Source organism: Lissotriton helveticus, chromosome 5_1, assembly GCF_964261635.1.
Source record: "Lissotriton helveticus chromosome 5_1, aLisHel1.1, whole genome shotgun sequence".
Taxonomy (NCBI): Eukaryota; Metazoa; Chordata; class Amphibia; order Caudata; family Salamandridae; genus Lissotriton; species Lissotriton helveticus.
The window spans coordinates 1,809,093,089-1,809,116,981 of record NC_136065.1 but is presented as its reverse complement, the minus strand read 5'-3'; the positions used below and the strand labels follow the sequence as shown (position 1 = coordinate 1,809,116,981).

At 47.7% G+C, this 23,893-nt stretch overlaps 1 protein-coding gene across 2 annotated transcripts in view; it reads right to left on the bottom strand.

The window, feature by feature from the left end:
- Positions 1-23,893, bottom strand: part of EFTUD2 (elongation factor Tu GTP binding domain containing 2) — a 283,894-nt gene that overhangs the window by 134,982 nt on the left and 125,019 nt on the right. For both annotated transcript variants that reach the window (XM_078645140.1, XM_078645139.1), the window contains exon 13: positions 9,031-9,121. In XM_078645140.1, coding sequence (XP_078501266.1) covers positions 9,031-9,121 — 91 coding nt within the window. The remainder of the gene's footprint in view (positions 1-9,030; positions 9,122-23,893) is intronic.

Genomic DNA, 23,893 nt, shown 5'->3' with positions numbered 1-23,893 from the left:
CAAGGCTGCAAATAATATATTAAACATCATGAGTTTAAATACATTACAGAACCAATTACAGTTGCCACCGAGTGCTGTGTACTAATAGTGCAAGAAACGTTTTTTTCCAAATGAAGTGCTAAAACCAAACAAACTGAAAGGTGAAATGAACTAGTGTAGATGCATTAGAATTTCTTGTAGAAGAATAAAGACAGATTGCGACAGTGATGGCAAAAGAATTCGACTCAAATTGCAGTCCAACGTATGATGTGCATAATACTCACAGCATGCAATGAATGAGGTTAATACTATATGCGATCCCTTTTTTTTCTATATATCCATCAGGCTTTTTTGTGCAGAAATAGATACAGCATGTCTCGGTTCGTGGCACGCTGTCTAGATTCAAGACTTAAAAAGGGGCATTTTCCTTCCAGACCGTACTACATACAAGGGACTTATAGGCAAATTAAATATACCAATTAGAAGTATGCCAATTGGAACTTGTTTAAAGAGGATGCACAGGTAATTCACTACTGATAATCATGAGTAAGGTGCACAGAGTTCTAAAGCCAGCAAATAAAATATAGGATCCAGAAAAAGTTGGAAAATATGGGGTGACCACGGAGGAATTGAAGATTTCCTACAAACCTAATTTTTAAATAGGCAGCATTGTGTAATCAAAGTGAGATACATACTGATCAGTCCATCCTGGCGAGATTAAAGAACAGAAATTATGCTGGAAGCAGTTCTTCACCTAGTACAATCCTTGGAATCCTGGAACATCTTGTTGCCATACCTGTGGGAGATGAGTAGCTGAACAAGAAGCAGTGCTAGCCCGATAAATGGAAGACCAGTACAAGTCCAAGCTGAGTGAAGACAACTCAAGGAACTAAGATTCCTCGGAGCAAAAAAAACTCCCTTCCACACTCAATGTGCTTGAAGAAAGAAAAAGAGGCATACACCAAACTAGAACTGCTTGAGTTGGTGAGCTGCTGCAACGTTTTAATTTAACCACAGTGTTTACCTTACCATTAAGGCGCCCCATATTTGCATGTCCCTAGACTCATAGGGTCTTACAATTTTGTAGCTGTGGTGTGGATATTGCTTGGTCAGCTGGGGCTGGCAAACGTTCTATATTTTTAAACCAATTTCTACATCTTATAGTTCAGGCGATATTGTTAAAAGTTGTCATTGGGCCCAATCTCTAAAGGGCAGACTCAAATTAATATAAAAACTTTTTATATAGCATTTCATCCTGAATTTATGCTGTTTTTAGAACTTAAACTAGACTCAGTAGAATTCAAATGGGTGGAAGGGTCAAAATCTGAACATTTCAGGTGGAGGAGAAATTAAGTCCAGTGTGTGATCATTCTGAATGAGCCATATAATATTGAATTTTAAAGCCAAATAGCTTCTGTGTGTTGATGAAGTCCGAGGGCAACTGGAGTGGTCTATGTACAGAATTAATTTACCTACTAGAACTGTCTTGGAAACATGCGGAACCACTAGGCTAGCCAGGTTGATAGGCTGGTCTACAATACTGTTTTCAGTACTTGGAAAGAGAACGATAAAAATAAACAATTTTGACACACCTGTGATATGATACATCTGATCCTTATGCTCAAGACTGAGTATGCTGATGTATGACAGAAAGGTTGCTACATTGCATTTCTACTGTGTGGCAACTATGGTTCGGGTCATTTGAGTGGAGCACAGGGTTATACAAAATCACCACATAATATGTAAATGTTATAAAAACGTTTGAAATTGGATCACTGCCTACAAAAAGGTGCTGTATTACAAACTTCTAGGGAAGAATTTGGCCCCAGAAGGTCCAAGCTCATTTTGTTTTTTGCCATTAATAATTTATATTTGTTCTATTTACTCACCAGTAAAACACACACTATTATTTAAGATATTGCATTTGCAAAAACAATGAAATATTTGAATTAATCTCAGCCATAGGAGTTTGCTCAGACACATGTCGTAGTTTTTCATCCATCGTACTATTCTAATCAAAGACCAGCCATATGCAGAGAAGTCTTGGTTCTGCTCCAACAGGAACTGTTCAGCCTAAACTGCCAGGCTAGATGTGAACCAGAAGGAAATATCATCAACCCCAGAGCAGCTTTGGCCTACTTGTGTTATTAAGGTTGGAGCTCGATTCCTGTTGCACAATGAGCAAGCATATCCATTGCAACCTCTCAGCATATCCATTGCACTTAGGACATCATCTACTTTACACTATAGCACTGGCTGGACAATGAATTTCACTTATTGTCACAGAGTGTGTAACCCTTAACTACTAGGCATCTCTACCCCTATAGAGTTAAATTCCCAAGTGCATTTGAACTGGTAGCTTTGGGACATAACTAATAAACATTTGTGCCTACAGAAAATACCACCCAGTAACACATGCCTGAAAAAGGCCCCCCCAAGCACAGGTCTCACATTAAGTATCCAAGCACAGTGAATCCTTTGTGGTTTATGAGGCGGTACTGTTAAATGGGCAGTGAGCACAGCATTGCAATTAAGTCACACTCAAAGTGCTATACACAATGAATATGCTACTTACCAGTATGCATCTGTTCTTGGCATGTAGGGCTGCTAACATTCATATCTTTTGCATTAGATCGCCGCCTAGTGTTGGGTCCGGATGATCGCACATTGTTGTCCTGGAAGAGTCTTCGAAGTATCCTGAGATAGGTGGCTCCTCCCCTGGACTACAGTGCGCATGGGCATCGGCTCCATCCCCAGATTGTTTTGAGCCATTGTGGCAGAGATGGAGTGTAAAGTGTAAAGGATGTCCATGCTAATGATTGAATGCAAGAGTATGTCTGCAGCTGCGACAGGCACCGGGGAGGAGGGTGGGCGATATGAATGTTAGCAGCCCTACATGCCAAGAACAGATGCATACTGGTAAGTAGCATATTCAGTTCGAGGCATGTGGGCTGCTAAATTCATATATTTTGCATAGAATATACAGCAGTCCCTCCATTAGCGGCGGTTGCCCGTGCCAGCTGCAGAAACTTGAAATAGTGTTTTGAGAACAGCCTGTCCTACAGCTGCTTGCTGCTTGGAATGCACATCAACACAGTAGTGTTTTGTAAAGGTATGTGGTGTAACCCACGTGGCTGCTCTGCAAATGTCTTCTAAAGGAATGTTCCCCAGGAAAGCCATAGATGCCCCCAATTTGCGAGTGGAGTGCGCCCTTGGGGGTATTGTCAAGGTACGTTTAGCCTTTTGATAACAGATTTGGATGCACTTAACAATCCATCTGGCTATTCCTGCTTTGGAAATAGGGTTGCCCTTGTGCTGTGGCGAGAAGGCAACAAAAAGTTGTTTTGTTTTCCTAAAGTGCTGTGTCCTGTCAATATAGTACATCAATGCCCTCCTGACATCCAAAGTATGAAGCATTCTTTCCGCCACCGTTTGTGGGTTTTGGAAGAATGCAGGCAAGTCAATAGTTTGGTTGAGATGAAACTGTGACACCACCTTCGGAAGGAATTTGGGGTTAGTACGCAGTACCACCCTATTTGGATGAATCTGAAGGAATGGCTCTTGGATTGTGAGCGCTTGCAGCTCACTAACACGCCTCAGTGACGTAATAGCTATTAGGAAAGCTACTTTCCACGTTAGGAACTGGAGTTCACACGAGTGTAGTGGCTCAAAAGGTGGTCCCATCAGTCTGGTGAGGACCACATTGAGGTTCCACACCGGAGCTGGCGGTGTTCTTGGGGGAATGACTCGTTTCAGACCTTCAAGAAAAGCCTTAATGGCAGGCACTCTGAAGACAGAGAGATGCTGCCTGTTCTGAAGATAAGCTGCTATGGCGGATAGATGTATCCGAATGGAAGTATACGCTAGATTGCACTTGTAAAGATGTAACAGATAGCAAATGATGTTAGGGATAGATGCATCTAGCGGGTTGATGTTATTGGCCGTACAGTAAATGACAAAACGCTTCCATTTTGCAGCATAGCATGCCCTGGTAGTAGGCTTTCTTGCCTCCTTGATGATGTCCATGCATTCAGGAGGTAGGTGAAGGTATCCAAACTCTAGGACTTCAGGAGCCAGATCGCCAGGTTGAGCTGTTGCGGATCTGGATGCTGAATGTCTCCATGGTTCTGCGTCAAAAGCCTGGGTGTGAGGCGCAGCCTTTGATGCGGCACCACCGAGAGTTCCAGAAACGTGGTGAACCATGCTTGGCGCGCCCACGTTGGAGCAACTAGGATGAGTGTCAGCGAGTGCTGCCTTAGTTTTCTTGCCACCAGCGGTATCAGAGGGGCTGGCGGAAAAGCGTACGCAAATCTGCCTGACCAGTTCATCCATATCGCATTCCCCTGCGACTGTGGGTGAGGGAACCTGGCGGCAAAGTGTTGGCATTTTGCGTTTTCGTTTGTGGCAAACAGGTCTATCTCCGGATGACCCCACTGCTGGAAGTACGGGCGGAGTACTGATGGGTGTAACTCCCACTCGTGCATTTGATGGCTGTATCTGCTGAGCAGATCTGCCATCTGATTGTCCTTGCCCGGGAGGTGTTCTGCCATGAGGAAAATGTTCCTCTGAATGGCCCACTTCCACATGCTCTGAGCCAGACGAGACAGCTGTGGTGAGTGGGTGCCCCCCTGCTTTTGAATGTAGTACATCGCGGTCATGTTGTCCGTCCGGACTAACACTACCTTGTTGCACAGATGTACATTGAAGGACTTGAGCGCCATGAAGATTGCCATCAGTTCCAGATAGTTGATGTGCATCTTCTGTTGCTGCGTCGTCCATAGTCCCTGCACTGTGTAAGTGAGCAGATGAGCTCCCCATCCCTGGAGAGACGCGTCCGTTGTCAGGATAATTTGTGGCACTGGCTCCTGGAACAGTCGGCCCTTGCAAAGGTTGTGTGGATTCCACCAATGCAGAGAGTCGTACGCCCGACTGGTAACCAACACTAGGTCTGTCAATTGTCCCTGAGCCTGTGTCCACTGATTTGCTAAGCACTCCTGGAGCGGACGCATGTGTAAACGTGCGTGAGGGACTATGAAGATGCAGGAGGCCATCATGCCAATCAACTGCATGAACACTCTCGCTGGAAGCGAGTGTTGTGGTCTGAACTTTTGGATTAGAGACTGCATGCTGTCTATCCTGACTTGGTTTGGCTGAGCCATGGCCGTCAGGGTATTGATCGTCGCACCTAGAAACTGCCGGACATGTGCCGGCTGAAGATGCGACTTTGGGTAGTTCAACGAGAAGCCCAGATCGTGAAGGAGATGAATGGTAGTTGACATGTCCGCGGCGCACTGTTGTTCCGACTTGGCTTGAACGAGCCAGTCGTCTAGGTAGGGGTAGACATGGATGTTCTGCCTCCTGAGGTGCGCCGCTACTGTCGCCAGACACTTGGTAAACACTCTTGGGGCTGTGGTCACTCCGAAGGGCAGGACCTTGAACTGATAATGCTTGCCTTGGATAGTGAACCTGAGGTATTTTCTGTGGGACGGGTGTAGTGGAATGTGGAAATAAGCATCCTTGAGGTCTAAGGTTGCTAAGAAGTCCCCTTGGTTCAACAAGGGAAGAATCTGTTGCAGTGTAAGCATATGGAAATGTTCTGACAGTATATACAGGTTGAGGGGACGCAGATCCAGAATGGGTCTGAGAGATCCGTCCTTCTTTGGAATAAGGAAGTACAGGGAATATACCCCTGTGCCCTCCTCCTCCACTGGCACGAGCTCGATTGCGCCTTTTTGCAGCATCACCACTACTTCTTGCTGCAATAAGTGCAAATGCTCCGCGGACATAGGCCGTTGCCTTGGTGGAATGTTGGGTGGAGTGGACTTCAACTCTAGACAATAACCGTACTGGACAAGTTTTCGTACCCACCTGTCTGTGGTGATGTTTGTCCAGACAGGCAGGAACTGCTGGAGTCTCCCCCCGACAGGTGTTAAGTGGTCGGGGGGCAGTGACAGAGAGTCACTGTTTGTTTGGGGCAGAGGAACGGGAATTGTTGTTTCCTCTGCCACGTCCTCTGGTGCCGTTTCCACGATTACCCCCTTTGTTCTGCTTGGGGTACGAGGACTGTGCTCCACCTCTAGAGAACTGCGACTGTTGACCCATCTGTCCTCTGGTGACTCCACGTGCACCTGAGCGACGAAAAGGGTTGCCCCGGAACTGTTGTGATTGTAGGGCCCCCATAGACTTAGCTGTTTCGTTGTCTTTCTTAATCTTTTCGAGGGTGGTGTCAACATCAGGACCAAACAGTCTATCAGGATTGACGGGCTGATTGAGTATGGTTGTCTGAATGTCCGGTTTAAACCCCGATATGCGGAGCCACGCTTGTCGTCTCAGCATGACGCTAGTGTTAATAGCCCTAGCTGCTGTGTCTGCGGCATCAAGTGCACACTTTATGGCTGCATTGGAGATCAGTTTGCCCTCTTCTATAAGCAGTTTGGTAGCCTCTTGAAACTGCGGAGGCAGGTGTTGTAAAACTTGCTCTAGGGTGTCGTAATGCGCCCTATCATAACGTGCCAATAGTGCCTGTGTATTCGCAATACGCCAGAAATTGGCAGCCTGCGCAGCTACCCTTTTGCCCCCTGCCTCCAGCACTTTTGACTCCTTGTCCGGGGGAGGAGCTTCACCCGTCGTTTGGGAGTTCGCCCGTTTGCGGGCATTTGCGACCACAAGGGAGTCAAGTGGCAACTGTCCCCGAATGTAAGCAGGGTCTGCAGGTGCTGGTCTGTACTTCTTCTCGATGCGTGGATTGACCACCCTCGCCCTGGTAGGTTCTTTAAAGATGTCCGCAGCATGCTTAAGGACCCCTTTGAGCATCGGCAGTGTCTTTACAGTCCTTTCAGAGACTGAAAAAGTGTCAAATAGAAAGTCTTCTTCAACTGGGTCAGCATGCATGTCCACATCATGATTAGCAGCTGCCCGTTCAATGAGTGCATGAAAACCTGCAGAATCTTCTGTTGAGGATGCCCGTGCACTGAAAGGCTGTGGTTCCTTCCCCACATTCTGGGTGCCTTGGTCACCTATGTCGTCATAGGAATTTTGCTGTGCATCGGGTTCATTAATGGGGAAAGTGTATTGGTCATCTTCTCCATATCCCTCACCCTCAGAGTGTTCTGGGAAGGTGTTGGGCTCCTTCTAGGAGGAGGCTGCATAGGTTCTATCAGGGCTGAAGCGTCCCGAGCAAGCCGTTTCTTCTTCAGTGGTATAACATAGGAGTCCACTGGTTGTGAAGTGATCTTTCTTTTGTAAAGGGTCAATTTGCCCGTGTCTGCGTCGATAAAACGCTCAGAGTCTTCTCCTGAGTCGAGTAGTCGACCTGAAACTGCTCCAGACGTTGATGATTCCGACGTCTTTGGCGCAGGTTTTGTTGTAAAGGCCTTTGGTGCCTCCTTTGGCGGCAGAAGGAAGAGAAGTTTACCAGCAGGCTTTGCCGGCAAGTCTATCGGCTGCTGGTGCGACGGAGCCGACGTCGCAGAGGCCTTTTCCCGAATTCTTTGTAGTGAAGAGACGATGGGGGACGCGTCACTCACAGCGTCACTTGGCGCCGACGAGGAGGCCTTCACCCTGCCTTCGGATCCGACGTCTTGTTGGCCCTTTTGAGTCTTAGACGTTGATGCTGCAGCCGTAGACACAGAGTCCTTGGACCGATGTGTTGAGCTTCCAGCTTTCGATCCGTGTGATTTTGCAGGCTCCGGCTCCACCACGCGTCCGACTAACGACGTCCCAGTCGGCACCGGAGTCTTGTCGCTGGCTTTGGTGGGCTTAGACGGCGTCGCACCGGTCGACCCGTGCCGAACTCCCTTCTTAGAGGAAACCTCTTCCGCCGATGATTTCGACACTGTCGAATCGACAGTTTTCTTCGACTTCTGTGGACCGGAGGTCGACGGAGTCGATGAGGCAGCAGGTTTTGGTGTTTTTGGTGGAACGGCCGCCATCTTAGGAACGCTCGAATCCGTAAGTTTCGGTTTCGGGTCGGCCATTTTAGGTGTAGTCGATACCGTAGGTTTCACTTTCGGTTTCGATACGGGCTGCGCAGCAAGTATGTCCGTGGCCGGGCCTGAAGGCGGGGCCGTGGCTTGCGGTACGGGGTCTTGGGTAAGGCCGATTGGCGATCCCGTGACCCGAGCCTGATCCGCGTAACCTTCGGGGCATAGCTCATCCCCTGAGCTATCTTCCGCGGCCCCATAAACTTCGACGTCCCCTACCTCGTTGACGTATTCAAGGCCTTGACCCACGACTCCGTCGTCGTATTCCGGATCCGCCTCGATGTCCGTCGCGGGCGGTGAGATTTGAAGATGATGGCTCTGGCCCTCCTCTCCTTGGTCGCCGAAGATGTTTTCTGGATCCGGGGCCGCTTGTCTGGCCTCCAGGCGCACCGCGCGCCGAAGCTTGAGAGTCTTTTTTGACCTGAATCTGGAGCAGGCCATGCAGTTGTCCTCGTTGTGGTCCGGCGAGAGGCACTTGTTACAGACCGGGTGCACATCGATATGTGGGTATTTTGACCCACAGACGGGACAGTATTTAAACGGGCTCCGCTCCATGCTAAAAAGTCGCGGTCGTGTTGCGATGAGAAGGCCTCGATGTCCGAAGAGTGATACGACTCCGTAGATTCCGACTCAAAGAGACGGAAGAACTTGAGACCGTACGCAAACAATACCGACGCAATGAATCTAAGGCCTTTTGGCCGTAAAAAAGCTAGTTTTCTCGGTTCCGACAGAGAGCCGTCGAGACCGCATCCGAACCCAATGGCGGAAAAAAACAATCTGGGGATGAAGCCGATGCCCATGCGCACTGTAGTCCAGGGGAGGAGCCACCTATCTCAGGATACTTCGAAGACTCTTCCAGGACAACAATGTGCGATCATCCGGACCCAACACTAGGCGGCGATCTAATGCAAAAGATATGAATTTAGCAGCCCACATGCCTCGAACACATAATTAGTACACAACATTATTAGAACTACTGTAGCCCCTGTCCAAACCCAATGCGGATGATCAGGGGGAAGGACTAAGGATGCTATTACTATGATGTGTAGACAAAAGGCGAGGCACATACCTGAGCCAAGATCTTGTACAGTGGTTCTAGCACAAATTCAACAAAACTGCGCTGGGCGCTGCTGGATGGCGCTTTCTTTGTGAATTTTCGCCTGAAGGAGGTAAAGAAAGCTGCACGTTGAAAATCTAAACACAAACAAGGCAACCCAATCCCCCAGGAGCCTGGGTATCAAACTGTAAGTATTAAAGGAGATGGTGAAGGAATACTTTAGGGAATAATATAAATGAATACACACAAGTTGGTGTCATATTATTCTAACCTAAACAAATAAATTGACCAACAAAAGATATGAAGAGCTTATTTTGATGAATGAGTTATTTTTAAAAATACTTTTGAAATACAGATGATGCACAAGAAAATAGGGTCAGAACGGTCACACTCACTGAACCTTGCCACACAATTAGTACATGTAAACTCCAGGATTGCGCAGGTGGCATCAATTAGTGAAGATTTTACTAGGCCATCAAGTGTCCATCAAAAATATTTGTATTGCTCATGACAGAGGCACTATGAAGAAATATTACGGCCTATGAGGAATATTCGTAACATTTCAGTCTTGCAAGTCAACAGTACATGAGACCATCCTCAAGTCTACCCTTTGGGTTCCAGGATAGAAAAGATACACACAATCTCTCTAAAATTAATTATATAAAATGTATATATTTAAAAAATACAAATATATGGGAAAACACAAATTGTGAATAAAATAACTAAATATCAGAGGTGACAACAGCTCTAAATAGGCCAAAACAATGTAATGGGTCATAAATAGGCAGCTAGCGTAGCAGACAGGTCAGTCTTACTAGAATAATTGATGGCAAATGAAACCCTTGGCAACAAAATGTGATGGAGCTCAATAGATATCCTGTAAAATACAACACTGTCACATAATCTCAGAAGTAGCATAAAAGTGGAAAGTGTCAACATATCATATGATCTCACGTACTCAAGCACAGAATCGATCATGTATAAATAGAATGTTAATCTGCAAGTGCAAGTCCTTGGAGCAATCACTACCAACACGTTAGATTGCCAACAACTGCAAATATCACACTACAATCACAAGGCTCTGGCAAACCCTGGAAAGATTAACAAGGAAACACACAGGAGCAAACACTTGAATCAGTTGATAGTGGAACATGCAATCGTAAGTAAGTGTCTTAAATGCATGAAGTCCTGACATCTTGAAATGGGCCTGGGGGCCGTAATACAGAATGGGTCAGTATTAATACAATATTCCATGTGGGAAAGTGACTTGATTTTGGTGCCTCACTATATAATAATGTCACAATCCCTACTAGGTCTAGTTAAGTCTCTTTAATAAAACCTTTAGTTCAGTCCTAGAGAGCTGTGGCACGGAGCAGTCAGGCTAAGTCAAAGTAACAAATGTAAAGCATTTAGAAGTACTAAAATAACAGGTGTAGGAAAGTGCCCTTTTTGACATGGTCACCCCCACTTTTTTCCTGGTACAGGATGAGATTTTGACTAGAAGTGCACTGGGTTCCTGCTAACCAGGTTCTCAGTGCCAAAGATCTTTCCCAAAATGTACAATTGTGTCCCTAATTGTCCATACCATTATCACTCTCTGTAAGAGTTGTTAAATGTCACCCCTGGTACCTATGGCCTGAAGTACTACAGAGTCCCCGAGGGATGCAAATCGAACTGTGCCACCCTAAGGGACCCCTCACCAAACTCATGCAGAGCTATAACAGGCTGCGTGTTTTGGTGAAGCCAAAAGTGAAAATACGTCATGACATACATCCCTGTGTGCCATGTCCCCTAACACTGCATGTAATATCTGTAAATCACACTAACAGCAGGCTTTACAGCTCGAAGGCAAGTTGCCTTGGATTTAGGGCTCCCGGTTTCATGGTATTTATTTTTTTGACATTTCCGTCTGTATTTATCAATATTTCTTTTTTGCTAATTTTATCTGTATTTATCCATATTTATTTTGGGTTTTGTGGAAAAATGAAGCTCAAATTAGTAAATTTCCACATTTATTTAACCAGTAAATATGCACTCATGCTTGAATGCCTACTAGGTGTCAATGATGTAAAAACATGCAGAAGATAAATTAATGCACTTTTAAGAAAATATGCAAATTTCAGTATCAACCTTGTGCATATCTACTGCTGTTAAAGCCTCTTTACTAAAAGTCCTTTCTTTTTTAGCCCACTTACCTATCAATCCACACAGCTATTGGCCTGGCAGTCATGCCAGACAGTTTTTAGAATTACTCAAAAAGTAATCCAAGTCCCGTTTTTATCCACATTTAAAAATAAATTCTTTCTGTCTGAATTTATCTGGAAAAATCAGTACAAATGGAAAACAGGGAGCCTTACTTATATTACATGTGAGGAAATATGTGCCTCGGCACATATGCCCCTCTGCTGGTCAGTTCCATTACTGCCAATACAAGTAATCAGGAAAGCCATTTTAAACCACGTGATGAACGCTGGTAAAAATAGGTTCCACAGATACATGACGACTTCATTGAAAATAGAAATGTTTGGTTTCAAACATCTCATATTCACAAACCCACCCCGATTCTAGCGGTGGATTTGGGAATACATGCACATAGAGGGCACCTCAGAGTGCCCCCTGAAAACCCACCAGCCTCTTGTGTGTTGGCTGACTGGTCTCGGTCAGCCTGCCACTCAAGACAGATTTCTGACCTCCCAGAGCAGGGGCCTCTGCTCTTAGGAGATCAGAAACATAACCTGCTTGGGAAAGGGTGTTTACAACCCCTCCCGCAGGATGCCCTGCTGATTATCATTCTAAAGCACGGGAGCTTCAAAGACGCTACTGCCGATGAAATGAGAGTCTGGAACTCCTCAGTGGAGAGGAAGCCGACTGACCCTCTTTGTCCAGAACCAGGAGGCCTGCCAACACCCAGGAACCAAGACCTTCCGAGAAGAAGCAGATCTGCTTTCCTGCAGGCAGGCAACAAAAAAATCCAAAGAGGGCTTTGTGACTGCAGAAACCGGACGCATGAAGACACCACTGCACCAGTCACTCCAAGCCGGAGTTGAAGTGGGCCAACTGTGCCATCGTGGTTCCCCAGCACTCCAGAGACACTGCGGTTTCGCCCCCAGTGAACTCTCCAACGTCACCTACAGCCTCTGCACGCAGGTCCCCTCTACCACGACTGCTCCTGGTATGGAAAACTCTACACATGCATCTGTCGCCCCTGGGCTGAGGAGATGAGGACCAAAGGTGTCCTTACGTCCCAGAGCATCATGTGGCATGAGCTCCCGTTTGTTCAGCCGAAATGGTCTCCCAGTCAAATCCTCCAGCCTCTTTAAGCAAAGACTGATTGCCATAGATTAACAGTGATTAACCAATGCTGTTTTCCACCGCTCTACCCGGCCGCCTTAGTGCCGCTGGTGGTGTTCTACTGGTGCTGCCTTAGACCTCGTCCACCACTCACCTTAACTGCTGGAGACTGGTTCCGTAAGTTGCTGTATTGTGGGGCAGGTTACTTGTCCCTTGCACAGTGGAGAAGTGTGGCTCACTGGTTAGAGGAGGCAGACCCGGACGCTGAGATCAGGCCCGGGACCAGGGTTCAATTCCCGACGCGGCAGGGTCTTGAGCCCAAAATGTCCACGGACTCGGTAATTCTCGCTTCGGTGCCTACTCGAATCACAGGTTCACACTCTGCAACTCTGGGCAATAGCTTGCTTAATCTCCACAACGGCCCCCTGCGGTGGGATGCCTGGCATTCACCTTGGGGATACCCAGTAGGGGCTATCTCACAGGGAAAAACCAGGACGGGTTCCCAATGCAAAGCGCTTTGAGACCTGGCGGTGATATTGCGCTATATAAAAACCCATCCATCCATCCATCCAGATCCTTCCAAGAGGGTCCCCCTGGGCCCAACAGCTCTGTCGTGTAAGGCCCAAGCTCCTCATGTTCAGTTTCCTCTGGGGCTAACAGGTACTCTTTATCAGATTCTGGGGTGGAATCGGTTTAGAAGTTGGTCCCCCAGTCTTCTTGACTTTTCTCTATTTTTTTTAGGATCCAGCCAGGTGCAGAGGTCAAATTCAGGGTCTGTTGCCCAAGGTTAATCAATGGAGACTAGGGGTGATTGAACATGTGCAGCTCACAGTTGAGTAAAGCGGAGTCAGGGAATGATCTCCTGGAGTTGAGGTAAGTACAAAGGTGTGGGGGGGGGGGGGGCAACAGGGCAGCATTAAATGTCCACCCGCAGCAGCATCCGGGTGCAGAGTGCCTACACAGCATTGGGCACCCAATGTACTTTAACGGGGGAGACCTTGTTTGGAAAGAAGCTGCAGGCGCTGGCCAGAAGGTTGCACAAAGAAAACCCCCAACTGCCCAGGTAAGTTCTGATGCTAGGGGACCCCTTTGGTCAAGCTCCCCAAGATCCAGGCGCTTTGGATGCAGGGTGTTCTTTGGCGTTGGGAACAGCTTACCGGGCAGGTCTTGGTCGGGGGGGGTTTGAGTCTTCGGATTCAGGCTGCAGGTGTCGAGGTAGGGTCCGGCAGCGGTCAGTCCACCCACAGTGGACTCTGGTTCCGAAGTGCTGTGGAACCTTTGCAGGAACAGTGGGACACTTGGACTCGGGCTGTGGGCAACGGGTGCAGAGTTGGGTCCGGAGGCAGTGTTGCGGTTCCTCAGGGTGCTTACATTTCTTTAAAATTGGTTTCTATATGACCGGTCCGCTGTCCGCGGAAAATCTTGATCTTAGTAAAAGGCAGACAGTCCTCCCAAGGCTTTGGAGGTCGCTGAGCTGCAGGACAGGTCGTCTTTTGCCGTAGGATCGCAGAGGGCTGCAGACAGGTCGATAGGGCTGGGGCCAAATCAGTTGGTGTTTGCAGTCTTCTCTCCTGGTGCGACGCTGTAGTGTCCGGGTCGTCTTAGGTTGTCAAGATTCTGCTTTCAGTGTCTGGGGGAGCCACCTAAATACTAGATTTAGGGGTGTTTAAAGAGGAGTAACAGGTAGTGAACAATGGATTTCTTACCTGGAGTGTCTACACCCATTATTATGCTACGCTCCTGTGAGAGGGGGCATAGCCCTAGCCCCGAGTGGATAAGAACCATCATCTTCAAGATGAGTGTTACCGAAAAGTGTGCTTTAGTTCGCCTCCAGCACCTCCGGTGTGGAGTTGGCGAAGGGGGGGCTTGTGGTATAGTGCACCATGCCTTAGGGCTGTAAGGCCTGCTGGAGGGGTGACTTCCGATACCTTACAAATGCCCCTACAATATTTAAGTTAATTCTTAGATATAGTGCCAGGTAACCCATAGAGAGCACATGGGCTAGAAACTTGAGTTCCCCAGCACCATGATGGCTTCTCTGAACTCAGAAGTGTTTGGTACCAGACTACTTCTCCCAATAAACCCACACTGATGCCAGCATGGGATTGACTGAAGCACGTGCTCAGAAGGCACCTCAGCGGTGCCCCTTGAAAACATACAAACCCTGCTGGGGCCACCGACTGGCTGTAGGGTGCATGCCACCACCAGACATGTTTCTGGATCCCTGGTTCGAGAGCCTCTGCTCTCTGGGCCACAAACAAAGCACATCCTGGGCGGAGGTGTCCTACCTCCTCCCCCAGGATGTGTTTGAGAGGGAAGTTTCAAAGGTCTGCCGCCTTTGTAATGCGACCCTCAGCCTCTGTTACTAGCAGCAGATGGCAGACTCTGGTTTGCAATCCAGCTTTGGGAGGGAAAATCAGTGGGAACATCTATGAAGAGTAGGAGGTGTGCCCACCTCTGGCAACTCCACACAGAAGGTGAAGAAGGAGAGGTGAAGTACACCTTTCAGTCCCTGCCATCTTGAAGATAGGGAGACTCCTCCAATAGGGGGACCATACCCACCAGTGCGTGTAGTCACCACAGGTAAGGGACCCGTTGGCCCTTACCTGCTACTCCCCTGTAACGTCTCTAAATCTAATATTTATGTAGCTCCCTCAGTCTCCGAAACTAGTTCCAGCCAACTTAAGAAGAAAAAGGATGAAACAGACGCTCTGCAGCAGAAGACAGAAGATGCATACTGATTTGGCCTCAGTCCTACCGATCTGTCTGCAGCCCTCGAAAATCCTGAAAAGAAACAACACCAATCCAGCAGTTAGTGACCTCCACAAACACTGGGTCTGAAGATCAGAACTCCCAAGTATAGCATCTCTGTCCGCAAAGAAATCACTAAGGAGTCTGGTGCACTCAGGGTCCGTGATCCTTGACCACTCTGCACCTGATGCCTCCTGCCTGATAAGGTTCCCCAGTGATCTGGAGTCCAATTTGAGAATTGTCTGACCCCTCCTGGACTTCACAAAAACGCCTGCAGTGTGAATCCAAAGGCTCCCCTCGACCAGCTCTGGTAAGAAAACCAGACGTCAAAGGACACCCCTGCACCCAAGGCCCCTGGGCTTGGGGATCTCGGCCAGCGGTGCCCCTATGATCTACAGCATCTCCCCTTACTTCTGCTATTGCTGGTCTCTTGGGTGTAGCCTCCAGTTCGTCGCCTGCAGCCGGTCTTCAAATCCAAGTTCTTCCATTAAAAATCATTGGATGCCCAAAGCTGTATTTGCACCCTGCACCCGGCCGCCTCTGTGTTGCTGCTGCTGTATGCTTGATGCTGCCTTGTGGCCCCCCCCCATGTGCTTGGTCTAACTCCGAAAGCTTGGCCCCTTCATTCAATTTACTTACCTGAAAGTAGCGTGGCTTCAAGCACCCCCAGTCTCCACTGAAACACAATGGGACGATCACCGAATTTGACCCCTGCACCCTGCTGCCCCTGTGCAGCTGCTGGGGCAGACTTGGTGCTTACTAAATGAACCTTACCATCAGCTGACCCTAAAACCCAAAGACTGGAACAGTAAGTTCGGTAGTTACCCGTGAAACTGCATTGTAGTAACTCCACATGGTAACAATGAACTGTTTGAAAATTGCAAAAGTGTCGACTTTTGAAAGACTAAAGTATTTTTCCTGAAAAATGTATTTAACTTTTTGCGAAGAACTTGGTCTTAAAATAAAACTCAGACAAAGCTTATTTTTACAAAATTGGTGTGGATCTCCTTTTTGAGTTGTGTGTCAGGTATTGGCCTATGTGCATGCAATAAATGTCTTACACTTCTCTGTGTTAGGCCTAAGGCTGCTCGCCCACACAACCCCTAACAGACTACTTTGGATTTACACTGAGCCCTGTGCACTTTTGGGGGAATCTCTGAACTCTCTGCACTGTACAACTACGCACCACAGAGTAAGGCCAACACTGCTGCTTCAACCTTCATTGCTCGCAATAGTTGAATACTTTTTAAATCTTTTTATGCTTTTAACTCTTCTAATTGTTATAATAGGTGTATTTGGTTTTAAATCATTTTAAAGACTGCACGGACATTTTAATCTGCGACATCTCTTTCTACCAAACGCTTCCAGTACTTCTTCTCCCAGCTTCCCGCTCGCTTCCTCCGGGCGGCTGAATTCTGCCGCTCCTCCCCAGGTTTTACCCGATTGCGTGGAGGGAGTTGCAGTGGTGTTCTTTTTACTTCATACACTTTTGGGCAGGGAGGGAGTCCAGGGTCTGCAGTCTAGTTGTTCCCTGGCTCTATTGAAACACATGCTTCGCTCCACGCGGCGAGGGCGCGCCAAAGGCAAGCCCGTCTATGCCCATCCGCCCCCAAGAGCCAGGAGGAAGGCAGCCAATGCTCTAAATACACGTATACTAGCACAGAACTCACAGCACTAAGAGGGGTCAGCACCTCCGGATGTACTAGCAAGGTTCCTCCGGTGCTGGAAGGACCTTTTGCTTGCAGTATCTGCCAATTCAACAGTCTAGGACTACCACAGGCAAATCCCATGACTGACACCACTGAGAAGGAATACCCACAGGTGATTTCCAACGCTCACCTCCTCTCCATTAACCGTCCCTCCTGCAATCCTAATGGGGAAAAAACTCAAATACAATCTCCTTATTAGTAATCCGGAAACACTTATAGTTGACAACTATTACAGTCTTACCGCCCCTATTAAAACTAATTAAATTTTCTATTCCAAACGCCCCTCTAAATGGAAAAGCATCTTCTTAAAACACCTCCCAATTACTAAATCTTCCATAATACCCCATGGCCACAAACTTTCCACCACTCCCTCACCAACCTTTAACGGGGAAATCAACATCTCCATTTTTAAAACGGGGAACATCCTCATTCAAGCGGCCGTTCCACATCTCAATACCTTCGAACTTCATTTCCGGTCCTTGGCCTTCCATATTTCCAACACTGTTAATATCCTCCCTGACACATCTTCCTCTCTCCCCACAGGCCCCACACCCCCAACCCACCTCCCCCTTGCCTGATCTTTCTACGTCCTCTGACACACTGCAAACGTTGTCTCCAGCCCCCTCTTTCCCCACTCCTATTGATCTGCACCACACTCCCCCACTCACAATCCCCTTCGCAAGCAATCCGCCCACCAGTTCCCCCTCCCTTTTCGCTCAGTCCCCCCTCCCAGCCCTCTTTCCCCCAACCCCCCCTAGACTCACATCCTCTCCACAGTCTACCCCTCCATACCTCCCACAACCCCTCTTCACCCATCCTCTCCCAACTCATCCTCACAACTACCTAACCGCACTACTCCCCACCTCGATTCCACTCACCTTCCGCTGCTACCCCCTCCACCCTCCTCCCCTCCCAACTTACACCCACACCCTCCGAATCATACTTCTCCCCACCCAGATCCCCCCTCCCTACATCCTCCTCCCCCTCCCCAATCCTCCTCTCCCAACTCATCCTTACACCTTCTCAATCACTCTTATCCGCACCCCCCTTCTCCCGATTCATCCACTCCTCCTCAGAACATCCCCCCCATTACCCCTACACCACACCGCAACTGCTCCACCCCTTTATCTCTTAACTCCTTATCCCCCGAGTTCACTTCTCCACCCTACCCCGCTATGCCACTCCTCATCCCCTACAATTACAGCCCTCCCTGCTCTCCTGCCGGTCTCTGCTCATCTCCTCCTCAAAATAGGCCTCCTGCGTGTACCTGCTCACTCCCCCCCTGAAAAGACCACCATCTACTGCCAACTCTGAACCCCCTTTGTCCCCCTCCCCCCCACACCCTACTTCCCCCCACACTACTCTCTCACACTCCCTTCGCAACATCGAACATTACCTTGCCACTCTTACGAGAGATCTCTCTCAACTCAGGAACAATTTCTACAACCTCCAATCTAATAACCTCACTGCCCGAATAAATGCTACTAGCACGGATCCTTTAAACCCTCCCACCGCCAAACAGTGGAAAGCAACCCCCCCTGCTGTGCCGAACAAGGAGACCACTCCGCTCCTCTTGCAACCTCTCCCCTGGGGAGGTCTCTGACCTTCTTAACTCCTATCCTCCCTGCGCATACACCGTGTATACGCCTCCCCCCTTTGCAAACATCCCCATTATACTGGGGACGAGTCGTACTCCCCGCTCACCGGTCTCACCCAGACCCCCTCCTCATCTTACCACCATCCACACCCTCCCCTCTCCCAAACCGACAACTAAACCCCTCGCCTGCATGCTAGTTAACTGTCGCTCCGCGACCCAACATGCCACAGAAATCTCTGAAACAATCCTTAATGAATCCATCGACATCGCGTTTCTTACGGAAACCTGGCTTAATACCCACTCTGCAAGCATTCTTGATCTCCTCGTACCCCCGGGTTACTCCATCCTCAGGAAAGATAGACCCATCAAGATAGGCGGGGGGTAGCTATCATCTTTAAAGACGAACTACAGCTCTCCCTTATCAATAACGCCGAAGTCTCCTCCTTTGAATACCTTGTAGCTGAACTCAAAATACAGGGCTCCAGCCCCATCCGCCTTCACAATATATATATAATCCTCCCGGAAATCCCCACCCATTCATTGACGAGCTATCTAACCTGCTTACCCAATCCTCAATCTCCACCTCTAAAAACATCTTCCTGGGAGATCTTAACCTCCACTGGAATGATACCAAAGATCCCTCAATCTCCCTACTCTCTAACCTTCTCGAAATAAATGAACTCAACCAAATCTGCCAAGCACCAACCCATGCCAAAGGAGCCATCCTTGACGCTATCATTACCAGCAAGGATCTAGCCCTCCTATCTAACATCATTCCCATAGACTGGTCCGACCATCACCTCACCCTGTTCTCCATAAATACCCATACCTTTCCCCCGCCCACCAAAACTATAAAACCCATGAAACTGACCAGAAATCTTAGCCACATTCCTCCTGGCGTTCTTGAATCTAGCCTCCATGCCCAACTTCTCGCTATCCCCCCCTCCCTCAATGCGAACGAGCTAACTGAACACTTTAACAAAGCTGTCAGCGACACTCTTGACATACTTGCCCCGCTCAAACTTAAAAACCTAAGAAATATCCCCTCAAAATCTTGGTTTAATACAGAGCTAAATAAGGAAAGACGCACACTCAGACAGACGGAGAGATCCTGGCGACAGCACCCCATCCCTTCTAACCTTGCCCGCCTCAGACTTGCTAGGTCGTCATACAAAGAACACATCCTGAGACAAAAAGCTTCCTTCTTCAGGACTCAACTAGACCGAGCTAAGAACAGGCCTAGAGAACTTTTCAATATCGTTCGCAATCAAACTGCTTCTGTTCCCCATGCTCCACCCGCCTCGACGACTAGATGTGAGGAAATAGCTCTATTTTTCTTTGACAAAATTAAAAAGATTGAGCATTCCTTCCTCCCCACTGTGATCCCTACTACCACTCCTGACATCTCTCTTATTACCCCCCTCCATTATAACTCCCCTTACTCCCGCTACGACCCATCGTAACTATGATCTCCCTCTCCCTTCCTCGACCCACACTCTCCTTGACCCTAAGCTACCTAACACGCTCCTTAAAAATAATGCCGAATGGATTAATTTCCAGCCTGTCACAGAAAGAGAAGTCTTCAAAATCATTACCGAACTTAAGCCTTCCTCCCACACCAAAGACCCACTCCCCTCCAATCTTCTCCAAACCCTCAAACATATCTTCACCCCTCCCTGGACTGCTATTATCAACATCTCCCTTGCCACCGGTTGTGTCCCCTCTTCCCTACAACTTGGACACATTTCTCCCATTATCAAAAATCCACTGGCGGACCCAAATGATCTCAACAATCTCCGTCCCATCTCCAACCTTCCCCTTCTCTCTAAAGCCCTTGAAAAATGCGTCCTTCTCCAACTAGACAGACACATTGAACACTTTAACTTACTTGACCCCTTCCAATCTGGCTTTAGGAGAGGATGCAGTACGGAAACCGCCATGCTTAACATTGTAGACGACATCCACCACTCACTCGACAATAACGAATCTAGCCTTCTGATCCTCCTAGATCTCTCCAAAGCGTTTGATACTGTTATTCACTCTGCTCTACTTAATATTCTTAGAGATAGATTTGGCCTAAATGGTATTACACACAATTGGTCTGTCTCTTACCTTCAACACCGCACTCAACAAATCAAAATCCAGAACTGCCTATCTAAGCCTACCCCCATCTGCTTAGGAGTTCCGCAAGGTTCTATCCTCTCTCCCTCTCTCTTTAACCTCTTCATGGAACCCCTAACACTCATTCTCAAACAAGCCAGGATCAACTACCATCTCTATGCCGACGACACCCAACTCTACTATAAGATTAAAACTCATGCTGACATCCTTCACCTCAACAACACTCTCATCAAGATTCAAGCATGGTTCCACATGAACCACCTCAAACTCAACCCCAAAAAAACTGAAATATTTCTTTTTTTCCTCAAAAAACAATCAGCTCCCCATTCAGAACTGGATCAAAGACCTTAATGCCCTCAACTGCTACTTATCCCTGTCCGATTCAGTCAAATCACTAGGGATCTCCCTTGACAACCTCCTCACCCTCAAGACCCACATCAACAATTCTGCCAAAGGGGCCCTCTTCACTCTCCACCACCTGAAGAAAATCAAGCCCTTCATCCCTATCGATGATTTCAAACTAGCAGTCCAATCCCTTGTACTATCACGAATTGACTACGGCAATGCCATTCTTACTGGAATTCCCAAGATCCACCTTGCACCTCTAAAATCTGTTCTCTACCTTGCTGCGAGGCTTATCACAGACTGCAAACGATTCGACCACATTTCCCCTGCCCTCAAAACCCTTAAATGGCTCCCCATTGAAGGTAGGTCCACTTACAAAACGGCCTGCATTACACACAAAACTCTCCATCAGAACACACCATCCTATCTCACTAACAAACTTAGTAAAGCCGGCTGCTCCCAATCCTTGAGAAGCACTAACTCCTTCCTTCTTATCCCCCCCATTATGAAAAAGAAATCCACTCAGTCTCGATCCTTTTCCGGCAATGCTCCCTGCATTTGGAATGCCCTGCCTACTAAACTTCGATGCAATCCTTCCTATTTTATCTTCAAAAAAGACCTCAAACTACATCTTCTCTATAAATATTGGGGACCCTAATCCCTATCTGCTCCCCTTTACTGGCCACCTGTGTCCGACCGTAGATGCGTCCGCCCCCCTGCGACCTGCCTTGCCCGCCCGCCCTTCCTCTCATCACCTCCCCCTCCTTGTCTATCACCCTAGCATTCCCTCACACCCCCCTTCCGTCGTCAACCCTCAGCCCTCATCATCCCTCTCCAACCCCATCCAATGTATTGACCTACCCTCCCTTTCCTTATCAACCTAACTGACCACTATCCTCCCTTTCCTTTCTCCCCTATCTTCCCAGCGCTCTTCTTAATTTTTTTGTGCCTATGTAATTATTATTACCATTTACTCCACAGTATGGTGTTTTTTGTCTTCCCATATTTATCCTCCTAAAGTCCCCCATATATTGACGTATTTGTTGTGCATATATAATACTGCTATGTTTTTTGGTCCTGGTGTTTTTACCTCCTGGTTCACAATATGTAAAGCGCTCTGATGCCCCTGGGTCCAGCCAGCGCTATATAAAACCTCTAAAATAAAATAAAATAAATAAATAAAATTGCTTCCTGGCGAATGTCAGATCTCTACCCAAACATGCAATCGCAATCTGGGACCGGATTTCATCAGGACTTGGCGCTAACTTGGCTAAAACGTAGCTCCACCCATTGGGCAATCCCCGAAGGCTACCACATTCAAAAATGTGACAGGCAATCTAAGATGGGTGGAGGAATAGCTATAGTGCACAAGGACTCAATCAAGGTCACTACTATAGAACATAGCAGTGACAATAAACTAGAATTCTGATATTTAGAATCAACTCCCAATCCCACCACTGTTGGAAAGGCACACTTGTTTATCGGCCGACTGGCCCCCTACTGAACTTCTCGCAATAGCTAATGGAGCTTCTTGCCCCTCATTATCTCCACCAAACATTTTTTACTACTTGGAGATTTTAATGTCCATAGCGAACCCTCCTTTAATGCAAATGCTACAACGCTCCTGAAGGATTTAGCCACTTTAGGACTGGAGTAGATTAATATTGGCCCTACCCATCTGGCAGGACATAAAATAGACCTCATCCTGACTACCTCGCCAAATATCTGCTGTGAGGCCCCCTGCCCACTCACTTGGACCGACCACTCTCTACTGTGTTTTCATATAAAAGACGTAAGGGTCGTCGCCACTCCTTTTATACCCTCCCACAATTTGAGAAGACAATGGCATAATATCATGCCCGACCACTTCCCCAATGCCCTACCCACCAATATCAATTTGACTCTAAATAACATCGAGGAGGACTTGGCCAACTATAACAATCTAGTTAACACTACATTAGACCAACTGGCCCCACTAAAAACCCTACCCTACCCTACCAAATCCGGCAGAACACAGGCGACATGGTGCTCACAAGGCACTACACGGCAATGTCCCCAGCTAAAGCGCGCGGCTACTCCCTGGAGTGTCCCGGCGCTAAAGCTAGTCATACCCACCTAACATCGAGCACACCGACCACAATCGAACGGCCTACTGCTGAAAGACCCATGTTTTAAGACTTTTCCTAAAAGTCAGGAGGTCTGAACTCTGTCTGATGGGGAGGGTGAGGCTGTTCCACAGCCGTGAAGCAACCACATGAAAGATTTCCCACCCGTCCGAGACAATCTCACCCTAGGAGTGATTATCAGTAGCTGTGATGAGGATCTCAAATTGCGCTTCGGGGAATAGGGCTAAAATCTATCCCTTAGATAGGGTGCTCCAATCTTATGCAAGGCTTTAAAAACCAGGACCAGTGCTTTGAACTGGATTCTTTTCCGTACAGGAAGCCAGTGTAGTGACGACACGAGCAGGGTGGTATGAGTTCTAGAGCCTACCAGAAAGATGGCTCTAGCTGCTGCATTCTGAACCACTTGTAGACGGCCCAAAAGATATTCCGGCAAGCCGAGGGACAAGGAATTCACATAATCTAATCTAGATATTATTAAAACCTGAACCACAGTCTTCCTGTAAGGGATGGACAGCAGAGGGAGAAAGTTTCGCAGCATTCTCAACTGGCCAAAGCAAACCCAAGCTACCGAATGTATTTACGCCTTCATAGAGAGGGTTGAGTCCAGTTTAATTCCCAAATTTTTCACCTGAGAGAGACGGCAGACACAGGAGGTGACATGACCTGGGGCCACCATTCCGACCAGATGTTGGGTGGCCGGTGCCCAAAAAAGATAATCTCTGACTTCTCTGAGTTACATTTAAGATGGTTATAACTCAACCAGGAGAAGACTTTAGTAAGGCAGGTGTTGATCAAATTGCCATAAATCTCTACTCCTTTCTCGCAAGTAAACAGCAGCTGAGTGTCGTCGGCGTACGACACTATCTTGGCACCAAATTTCTCTGCAAGAGTGGCCCGAGGGGCCATATACAGGTTGAATAATGTGGGGCTCAAGA